Below are 11,393 nucleotides of genomic sequence, written 5' to 3'. Positions count from 1 at the left end.
CTAGTCTTTTTCATCAGATCGGTTTTTTGGTTGCATTGTCTAGAGCATGTACTTCTACAAATACCATATAATAATATGAGACCAAGCAATGCAGGCAACCAAACACACAGTGCCTATAGTCGGTGCTACGGTGAAGGGAAGCAGTATGCAGACAACCAAACAACATTTAAATGATGATTTTACCCTGCATTTGCTCAACTAGACTGATCTGAGACCATGGTTTTGGGTATCGGGCGGTAAATTCGGTTACCGCCCGATAACCGCGTTTCCCGCTCCCCCACGAGAATCATGTGTACGGGCAGAAAATCTCGAACTTTTTGAATTTAAACTCCTATCACATAGTTAAATAAGGTATATCTCCAACTAAAATACAAGTATTCTCGTGTCCCAGTGGTAAGGATATTTAACCAGCAGCTGTAGGTCGTGTGTTCTAGGACAGCCAGCCGCATGTTTTCCTTTTTGATTTTTGAAGCTGTAATTTATAAAAAAAATATGAGCGTGGGAGGGTCAAAATCGGGACCTGTATGTGCGCGGCATCGGAGCAGACCTCTTACCGCTGCACTAGCACTAGTGTAGAGAACATTTGGTGCTCAAGGCTTATGTATTCTTGTCTTAAAATTTTGAATTCAAATTTTGATTTTGAATTTCGCACGATTTTTTTTGGAATTTCGTGGTTACCGTTGTAACCGAGTTTACCGCCCCCCTGAGAAAAATGTTCCATTCGGAATCCAAAACCTTGCCTAGGACAAATATGCAAAAGGGCAAAAAGATGTTGCGAGCAACCAAACGCGTCCATATAGCTTCCACAACCAAACTCGTCCTTATATCTTCCCTTCTTCTCCTCTTTCTCACACACATAACACATTGCCAAACGCACACTAGGGTTGCCCCTTTTCCACCGCCGCCACCACCACCACCCACCCGTTCTCTGGAGTCTGTCCTCCATCGGGAGGCAAAACAAGGCCTTCATCACCGTTGAGGCGGCCCAGACCAGCGCCCGCCGGTGTGGCAATGCTCCGTGCGTGGTGGAGCTGCTCGACACGATTGTGTCTGTGGAGAGCTCTCTTTGCTAGAGGACACGAAGGAGCAAAGCCTCCCATCACCTGTAAGGCGGCGTCGAATCCACGCCCGTGCACATGGCAGCAGTCGCCGCTCCTGGGTCGGTGCGCGCGGTGGAGCTCGTTGTCATCGCAGGTAGCTGTAGATGTGTCTCCTTCCCCGAAAATCAGTTTATGAGCTCGGGCTCAGATGCTCCTTGCATCACAGCCGCTCGTACAGATTGGGATTCGAGGCTTCACATGTACTTCCTCCGTTCCATAACGTAGTACATATAGATTTTCTGAAAAGTCAAACTTAGCAAACTTCGACCAAGTTTACGAAGAAAACAATCTATATCTACAATACCAAACAAATACAATATGAAAATTTAACTCACGATGCATCCGATGATATGTATTTGGTATTCTAAATAAAAATATTTTTCTCACTATACATGCTCAAAGTTTGTAAAGTTTGATTTTTGAAAAAATCTATACAACTTCATTATGAAACGGATTATAAGTCGTATCTATAACGTATGGTCAAGATATAAAGAATACTCCTACAACCCAATCATTATGGAGTGTAGGTGACCCGACGGTGCAGCCGGACCGGGAGCTTGGGTCACGTTCGGGAGCATTTCCTGAGCCAGCCTGAGCCGCTGGTCTGTGATGGGAGTCCAAACGCTGCCGGCGTGGCCGCGCTGCTCCACCCCGTACGTCCACGACAACACCTACCGTGTGCTAGTTAAAAAAAAAACACCTACTGTGAGCTGAAGGACGCGCGACCGGCGAGGCGTCCACGCCATTCTAGCATGGCTGGTTTTGGACATTGGCCAGTACGGCTACGGCTACCTGGAGCTCATATGCATGCAGAACCTGATGCCGAAGTAGCTCAAGGCTTCACCAAGAACTCCAACATGAAAGGCAAGTACACCTTCAGTTTGCTCAGCGACCTCAACTACCCGGCCATCTCTGCGGTCTTCGCCGACCAGCCATCAACCCTGCCGGTGCACCTTGACAAATGTCGGTCCTCCGTCCTTGGCTCTTACCATGTCAAGGTCACACAGTTCAAAGACACGGACGCCATCGTGGAGCCGAGCACCCTGCAATTCAGCAGCACAAACCAGAAACTTGCCTACAAGATCAAAATGAAAACCAAGGCCCCTCAGAAGACGCCGGAGTACGGAGAGACCTGCCATTGAACGATGGTTTTCACATAGTCCGGAGTCACCTGGTTCTCTCATGGCTGCCACAAGGTCTGGGAGTGAACAGCTGTGCCCTGGCCCCTTCGTAAGCAAGGTTGAAGAATCACCAAGGGGCTAGGGTTCCTAGGTCACCAAGGGGCTGTTTTCAGAAGAAGTGCATGTCAACATAACTTCCTGCTAAACTAGTATTTTTCGAAACAACAATACTCTCGAAATCAATATTAAATGAAGGCCATCTTTTAGTTCTAACCATTTCAGAAACAATTTGAAGGACTGAACTCTGGCAAATACGCGATGGTTTCCCTGTTTACTACCCACCAGTGCTCAGGTCAGCAAAGTTCAGCTAAAAATACCCAGCACATTACATGCAGTCAATTGTTATTTTCCTCAAATACACTACACATTGTATGATCACACAATAGATCTAACGAAAGAACTGCACGCAATGGAATAATAAATATTAAGAGCAGACCAACCAGTAAGGTGACCTGCAGTTGTTTAATTTCCTCGATACACTTTGCTGATAGCAATCTCCATGGCTCTGTTTTGATCTACAGAGTATACCTTACAACTCCTTGACACATGAACCAGATAACAACCTTGAGTCATACTAATTATCTGAATCTACGTACGTGTCAAGATGGACTTCAGCACCAGCCCACCCATCGTATTTAGGAACTCACAAAATAACCACTCGAGACTCTTGACTTGCTCATCCCTCATAAAAAAATCCAGCTAATATAATGCTCTGAAAATGATGTTTTGCTCTTATAAAAGGTCGAACAGCATGTCCTACAGGTATGAACCAGCTTTTATCATTCGCGCGCAACAGCCTGATATGCAAGACCGCCTGTCCTGTGCCTCTAGATTTCCATGCATAAGGCCGTGCTTGGATCGAGTGTAATCTAATACAGGTGTATCAATTTTAGAAGTGTATTTTACCGGATTAGAATGATTTCCGGCCCGAAATAATAACGCGCAGGAGTGTGTATTTTTTATGGACGTATCTGACGGAAATACGATAATCCAAGCGTGGCCTACAAAAATTGGAACACCATTTAGTCCATACTCTAGGATGCACTTATAAACGGGGATAGGGATATTACATCCGGACGCGGAGTTTCTGCTTCCAGGCTCATCTGCACCCCCTCTCAGAAAAAAAATCAAAACAAATGCTAAAAAAGTTCAAAAAATTCCAAATTTTTTTTGGATGATAGATAATTTGATGTGTGAGGTCAGCACCAAATTTCAACTCATTTAGACATCTGAGCAGCTCTCCGCAAAAAAGACAAAATCGGGGTCTGTAAAACTGTTTACTGTGCACGCATTGTTTTGACCCGATTTGTCTTTTTTGCCGAGAGCTGCTCAGATGTCCAAATGGGTTAAAATTTGGTGTGGACCTCACGCATCAAATTATCTATCACCTAAAAAAATTCGATTTTTTGAATTTTCAAGTATTTATTTTGATTTTTTTTCTGAGCGGGAGCAGATGAGCCTGGGCACCGACATGGATTTCCGGATATAATTCAGCAACAAAGTACACAAGACTCATCGAACACCCGCAAACAATCTCCTGCATGGATTTAGTCCTCTCTGAGTTTAGTCTGCTCGTCCCATAAGCCATAACGTATACCAAACCCTATCTCCCAAGAATACAAGTTGTAGAAGTCGCATGTCTCACACAGCGAGTCGCTACAAAATTTACCAAATTGAAGTGCGGCTATTTTTAGTGTACTAATTGGGATGTTGTCCCTCAATTCATAAGATTCCCATCTGTACAACCACATAGAAAAGTAGGGATTGATTTTTTTATTACTTTATAAAAGCCCCACATCGTCATTGATTTCACTAGTTTTTATCCATCCGCCAATGGAATCCCCCCATCTCATCATCCAAAAAAAATTTGTGTGTACAAGAGATGTGCCTGTTATTTTATTATCATATTACTCCCTCCTCCTGATAGTAGATTACAAAATACAAATACTCTTAATTTAATATTTTTTTGAAGATATCCTTCGGATAATGATTGATACAGTTACCCCAGGGTCCATCCGCACTGGAAGATGGTTGTATACAGACCCAACTAGCTGTGTTGCACTCGTATCCTGCACCAAATCCAATCATCCACACCCGATCATTTTTCTTCATCTGTCCTTTAGCATCGATGTATGCCAACTCATACCATACCGATGAGCTCAACTGGTTTCCAAACCGATGTAGTGTCATCCACGATGGCTCGACATACTGGTCAGATAGTTTGAGGCCATGTTGTACTGAGCTGATAACTGCTGGACCACCTGCGTGGATGCAGAAATGCTCAAATGTAACACAAAAGTTAGGAATGTATGGCCTGATATTCCTCCCATGGGGCATCTTTCTTGCCATGTTGAAGAGCAAAAACTTAAGAAGCTCTGATGTTGGTAGCACGTAAGGCCCGGTTGCCATGATATTGGCCTTCAATGCGTGTCCAGCAACAACAGTAAGATCTTTTGAGAGAGCGATGCCTAGGTTGCCCTTCTCGTCTTCCTCTTGATACACACATCGGTAGGCAGAGTTGTTGGCCGCGGTGATCGTCCGAGTGAAATGCACAAGCCTAAACCGAGCCTTTGACCTAGAAGTCGACAACAACTTTGCCACTCCTCCTATGCGTAACAAGATGTTAGACAACACCATGGAACGCTTATTCCCCGAATAGTAGGATGGCCCAATGGTCTCTGTCGACACCACCAACACATGCGACCCCCGAGGCATGACCTGTAACATGTTGCTCGCTAGCCCCACTGCGATCATCGAAGCTGAGCATGCCATCCCAGAGAGGTTCATGACACGAATATCACCCCGTAACTTGTATTTGTTCACAATCATGTCGGCAATGGATGGTACGGGGCAGAACGCGCTGCAGTTGGTGATAAGACCACCGATTGCATCACGTTTGATGCAAGTCTTGGCCAGAAGGTCATCGATTACCGAGAAGACGACCAACTCTGCTTCACTGCACGCTTCATCAAGCCCACAACATGGCTCTATATAGTGATGTACAGGTGGGACACATGTCTCATCGCTCATGCCTGAGCGCTTAAGAATAGTAGCTATAAAATTGACAATAGAATCATCAAGCAAAGAAGAGAGACGTGCATGCTCGAGGAAGGTTGCCTTTGTGATTCTTAAGTTGGAGTTTTGCCGGAAGCAAGCGTAGTCGACAAGGTATACAGTTCTAGAATGGAGTGCAAGGTACAAAGTAGATGTGATGACCAGTAACGCTATGACAAGAAGTGAGCGGATGGGCCAGATAGCAGTGGGTTGGGGCACAATCTCGGGTCCAGCAGCAAGCCATGGTGCAATTTTCTTGCTGACAGTTCGCAGGATGAGGGTGTTGGCAGTGCAATTGTATACCAATGTGAGGCGCCTGAGATGAGACTCTGAACTCATATTGTTTGGTGGTATCGTTTACGTGCCTGCAGAGGTGACCGACGAGGATATATAGGAGGGAACTCTAAGGGTGGGAGATTTTTATGCAAATGAAGCATGCATGTGCTGTACTTCGTAATCGTGTAGTACTTCTAACGATTTAAGGCTCCAACTGTGAAAGTGTCAACTGCCATGTCCTTGGACCTTATCTCAAACGAACGTTTCTTTGCACTCAGAATCTTGTAACAACATATGAGAGAAATACTTAACGTCAAAGGCTCATGCGGCATCTAGCGAGATCAATGAACTTCCCAATAGTAAATGAGCCATGATAGTACGACATGTACGTACATTGATCCTTATAAACTCACACACATACACCCTATCCTAACTATTAATACCTTTGAAAAACTGAGCCGACAAATCTTCAATTGTCTAAATAATCATAGGCACCTCGTAGTCGAGGGGTGCACGAGCATGAGCAAAAATTCTAAAATAATTTCATAAAAATATGAGTACACATGCTAAGATTAGGACTTGAACCCAGTGGGCTGGTTACACCACAACCACAAGCAATCAGTTCACTGGCCTAACATTATTCATGTTGAACATTAGTGTAGCACATGTTTTTCACAGCACGATGCAGGAGCAATGCCGTTTTAAGCAGACGTAAGAACAAAGATATTGAAAACGACAAGGTGGTCTATTTGTTTTCTTGCATTTCCTATAGTTCACATCAACTTCTTTTTGTAATAAAAAAAGTACATGTTGTCGATTATCAATCACCGAGTCTAGCAAGATGCACCCTTTGCGCTGTGTACCACTAGATATTGCATATTACCAACCAACTTCGTTTTGCCACCTAATTTTGTTGGGCCCAAAGGTGTACGGCTTGTATGCTAGTGGTAATTGCCTTCACATGGCCGACCCAAATTTATAGGTCCACAAGAGATAATGGGTGATTTGTTTTCTCTTCCGCTAACAATCCTAAAACCAGGGCTTGAGGGCGACACAGAGAACCACAATCACCGTCGAATATACATTCAGTCTCCTTGTCACCGGCTGCCATCTTGTCGCTGAGAGGAGGATGCATCATATTTTTAGTGTTCTTCTTTGTCTTTCTACATGCCCTTCTAGTAGTGGACATATGCTTTTATGAATAAAATAATTCCGGTCACTCATATTGTTGTAGTGACATCAAGAAAGACAAGTTTGTGTCATCATGAAACATATTATTTAGATCTAATGAGTTTATGGCATTGTCTCGTCTTACTTTTATTATTTCACTAGCAAATATGCATGTGTGTTACAACGCGAGAAGAAAAATATAATAGATCTATACCCAATAAGCATTGCTCAAGACCCCCGCAACCTATGCGCATAGTTTCAACACAGAACCTTGCCCATGTGGCCGATTATCCTCTTTCCCGCCCTCGCCAAGCTGTGTCCACATGATCAAAACACATCCGAACATGGTAATCTATTACCTAATATTAAAGGACAAAGGATTTCATAGTTCTTCTTCCGTCACCCTTTTACATCCGTTGATTTTGTCTTAACCGTAAAGTTTAACGGCTGAGATTTAAAAGAAATATGTTGTTTGGTTGCTTTGGTTGCGTGCAACGATTCCACACGCATGATGCCCGCCTGAGCCTAATGTGTTTTATATGGCCCAACCAAAGCAGCCCAACGTAGAATCGCTTCGTCGTTTCGTCCTATGTCGCTTGCCTTTTTTGCTTCCGCCGCTCAGCATATCCCCGTTCTCGATATGTATTTTGACAACCGAATCGTCCGGCAGCCCAACTCTAATACAAAAAACACAGAAAAGTGGGCCTTCATCCATCCGTGCACCATGGCTGCAGCAGGAAACGGCATGGTGGCTGGCCCTGCCTCGGACGACGGCCGCGGAAGGCGCGACGGCTGCCGCCGGTGTAGCCGGCGGTGGTGGCCATCTCCTCCATCGGAGGTGGTCGGCCTGAGGCTGGATGGTCAGATCTCGATATCCGTCATCTAGTCCCGCTACGAGTCGGGAAGACAAGTTACCGGTGAAAACCGAGCCGATGGCATGCGATTGTGGAGTTATGCACCGTTACCTTGATGAAGGCATCGTCGTGTAACAACTAGCGACCCACTCGTGCTGTTCCGGGGGAAACCCTAGGATCTGGTCTTCCAGATCGGACGATGACGGCACTGCGGTGTTGTTTCTCTATTGGGGATATCGTTTTTGGAGCAGCACTGGAAGACAGAGGCAGGAGACGGAGCGGCTTCGTCTTGTACGAAGCTTCGATGGAGATGTCAAGTCATGCCTGGCTGACAGGTGCTACGTTGTGTCATGCCTACTCGGCAGGTGCTACGCATGACAGATCTTTCAGAATCTTCGCGCCTGGATGGATGAGCGTGGGGGCAGTGGCGCCGTTGGGCGCCGTGGTAGCGTCGAAGGATAGACGAACTGGCAAGGATGATGCGGATCTCTCTTCTGAAAATGGGTCAGCGGCCCGATGACGATGGCATGCTCTAAAACGTGTGCATGTGGTGTACGCTTTAGGTCTACTTCACCGGTTATTCGTTCCGATATGTTATGTGGATGGATTGGCGACGACACCGAATTTGAATATGGGGAGTGAGAGTGCTCCATATTATCGAATTTTGTAGGTGTGAGTGATGGCTTCGAATGGCTTGATCAATGTTCGTGTTAGACTTTTATTGAATAATAAATAAAGATGGCCATATGCATCAATTAATGTAGAGGCCGGGGTTTTTAAGCTCCTTTTGTTGAATATTAGGGACTTCACGATGACCAACCGTGAAGCAACGCTGAAGAAGCTTGTTGGCCGGTGCGAGAGGAAGACGGCTTGAACAACCGTGGCCTTGCATTTTGTGATGATTCCTTTAATACTAGAGGTTGTCGCGCGCTTCGCCGCACCGTCGTTCACTCATGGTATTAACTCTATTTTTCTTTAGCATGTCATTGCAGTCAATTTTGTCATTTTGATTCTATATATGTTGACTTGGATTTTAATTATGTTCGACCATACTTTCTTTTCATTTGTATATCGCATTCGGCTATTGTTTAAAATTGTATTTGTTTTGAGAGGAGAGTGGAGTTGATTGATGTGTGGTTGTGGTGTTCTTCGCGTTTCATCGTCAGTGTCAGCTGGTGGTTCTTGTGTGATCCCCTCGAGAGCTCTTATTCCACAATGAGACCATGGAATTTGCTGCTATAACACTCCTATGGGTCGGCTAATGAAACTCTTGCTCACTCAGTTCGGCTCCTGCTCTGCTTGCTTAGCTTTTTTCCGCTCGCTACATTGCTAGCTTAGACAAAACCGGATACCACATTTTTATTTGAATTTTTTGTTAAATAAAAAATTACAAATTTTTAAAAATGTATTTTATAAAATGTTGCGCATTAAAAACCATTTTTTATGTATTTTTGAAAATGTTGCGCATTAAAAAACATATTTTTTAGGAAAATCATAAATATTAGAAATATTAATTAATTTTAAACTATGTTCGTCAATTTAAAAAAAATTAGAAAAAAAATGTTCATGAACTTTAGAAAAATTCATGAATTGAAAAATGTTGGTGGATTTTAAAGTGGACACAAATAGAAACATCTGAGAAGCTGCATCGTGTTGGTGTTATTTTAGAAGTGATTTGGTATACGAAGAAAGGTATGAGGTAGATATAGGGATCTCTCGTTCAGCTTCTCAAGAAAGATACAACAGATGCACGAGTAATATAGTGTCACGTCTCTAGCCGGTTGGTTTAGTATTTACCCCGTCTAAAGTTTGATCGCTGCAATCCCATGACCTCCTACTGCTGACCAGTGGGGTGCATATGCCCAGCTGAGCCCTGACACGGGAGAACAGGACATGTGTAAACAAAGCTTGGGTTTAAGGCCGTAAATACATTTCTTTCAGTGAATGACATGATGGTCCCACATCCCCAATTCAACCAGAGAACTCCATTTCTTGGGAGCTTGGAAACTGTAAAGATTCTTTCTTCAGGAATTAGGTTTGCATATTAGGGTACCCGACATCCTGAAAGAAGCCCGACCAAGGTCAGCCAGCTAGCTTACCGGGCAAAGCACCCCACAGACGCAAGCCAATAGAAATGCAATGTGAACGTTACGCTTCTTTCACTTGTGTTCTATTAAGCGATAGCAGAGTAGTAAACCTCTCAAATTGCCCAGTCCAATTATACAGTAGGTGCTAATAGGTAAAATTTTGGGTTTCCCTAGCCGACCAAATAACGACATGGAAAACGATCATCATTATCTGTCATTTATAAATGTACAACAATGAGGAAAAATATCCTTAAAATAGTTTTTGCTTATTCAATATTTTTAAATACTTGTTCAACACTTTAATACTTGTTCAACATTGTTCAAATACTTGTTCATCATTTTTTAATGCATATTCAACAATTTTCAAATACTTGGTCAACATTTTTAATACTTATTCAACATTGAAATATCCCGATGAGGCGATGCAAACCGATAAAGACAATGATATACAAAAAGAAAAATGAAAAAAAATCCGGAGAAGAAAAAAGAAAATAAAAGAGAAAAACAAAAGAAAAAGGAAAAAAAAAGAGAAAACCGAATACAATAGAAGAAAAATAAACAAAATAAAAACAATTAAAACAAAGAAAGAAACGAAAAAAACTTGTGAAAAAAGAAAGAAAAAACAAAAACAAGAAACAAGGATAAAACAATGCAAAACCGGCTCTATTAACCTTAATTGTTCGCGCCCTACAAGGAGCCGAAGCTGACCTAGTGTTTAGGAGAGTGGCAGCTCAGCAAGGATACCCGAGGGTTTGAATCCTGGTTTCGCCGATTTTTCTTCTTTTTTTAAACATTCGCTAAGAGGCCGGCCCAATAGCTACAACGTGGATACATTCGCTTCAGCGAGACGGAAAGTTTTTTTTTCTGAAATATCCAGCATCGCTAGCATTCATTGAAAATAGCAGGAAGCAACAGAAAACAACAAGGTGGTGAAGGTCCTAAGACCGGAATGTTGGGGAACGCATATTTCAAAAAATTTACCTACGATCACGCAATATCTATCTATCTGATGCGTAGCAACGAGCGGGAGACTGTGTCCACGTACCCTCGTAGACCGAAAGCGGAAGCGTTAAGTAACACGGTTGATGTAGTTGAACGTCTTCGCGATCCAACCGATCAAGTACCGAACGCACGGCACCTCCGCGATCTGCACGCGTTCAGCTTGGTGACGTCCCTCGTACTATTGATCCAGCTGAGGCCGACAGAGAGTTTCGTCAGCACGACGGCGTGATGACAGTGATGATGAAGTTACCGATGCAGGGCTTCGCATAAGCACTACAACGATATGACCGAGGTGAAAATCTATGGAGGGGGGCACCGCACACGGCTAGACAACTGTCAACTTGTGTGTCTATGGGGTGTCCCCCTCCTCCGTATATAAAGGAGGGGAGGAGGAGAGGGCCGGTCCTCATAGGGCGCGCCCAGGGGGGAGTCCTACTCCCAGTAGGAGTAGGTTTCCCCCCTTCCTTAGTTGGAGTAGGAGAAGAAGGAAGAGGGAGAGGGAGAGAAGGAAAGGGGGGCCGGTCGCCCACCCCGATTCGGATTGGGCTTGGGGGGGGGGGGCGTCTGATGTCTACTACTCAACCTTCCTCTTCTAGACGTTGTTGGGCCTCCAAGTGCAGAGGTTTGTAGGACAGTAGCAAATTTCCCTAAAGTGGATGACCTAAGGTT

At 44.1% G+C, this 11,393-nt stretch overlaps 1 protein-coding gene across 1 annotated transcript; it reads right to left on the bottom strand.

Annotated features, from left to right (window-relative positions):
• Positions 1 to 4,170: 4,170 nt before the first annotated feature.
• LOC141027925 (3-ketoacyl-CoA synthase 5-like) lies at positions 4,171 to 5,674 on the bottom strand. The gene has a single exon (XM_073505555.1). It carries the CDS (start codon positions 5,672 to 5,674, stop codon positions 4,232 to 4,234), a length of 1,443 nt encoding a protein of 480 aa, XP_073361656.1. The 3' UTR covers positions 4,171 to 4,231.
• Between the last annotated feature and the right edge of the window lie 5,719 nt (positions 5,675 to 11,393).

The sequence above is a fragment of the Aegilops tauschii genome, chromosome 7 (genome assembly GCF_002575655.3).
Source record: "Aegilops tauschii subsp. strangulata cultivar AL8/78 chromosome 7, Aet v6.0, whole genome shotgun sequence".
NCBI classification, from domain to species: Eukaryota; Viridiplantae; Streptophyta; class Magnoliopsida; order Poales; family Poaceae; genus Aegilops; species Aegilops tauschii.
This window is presented reverse-complemented; position numbering and strand designations above follow the sequence as displayed.

Excerpts from the sequence above, each read along its gene's own strand:
- LOC141027925 (XM_073505555.1), bottom strand. The coding sequence starts at position 5,674 with ATGAGTTCAGAGTCTCATCTCAGGCGCCTCACATTGGTATACAATTGC.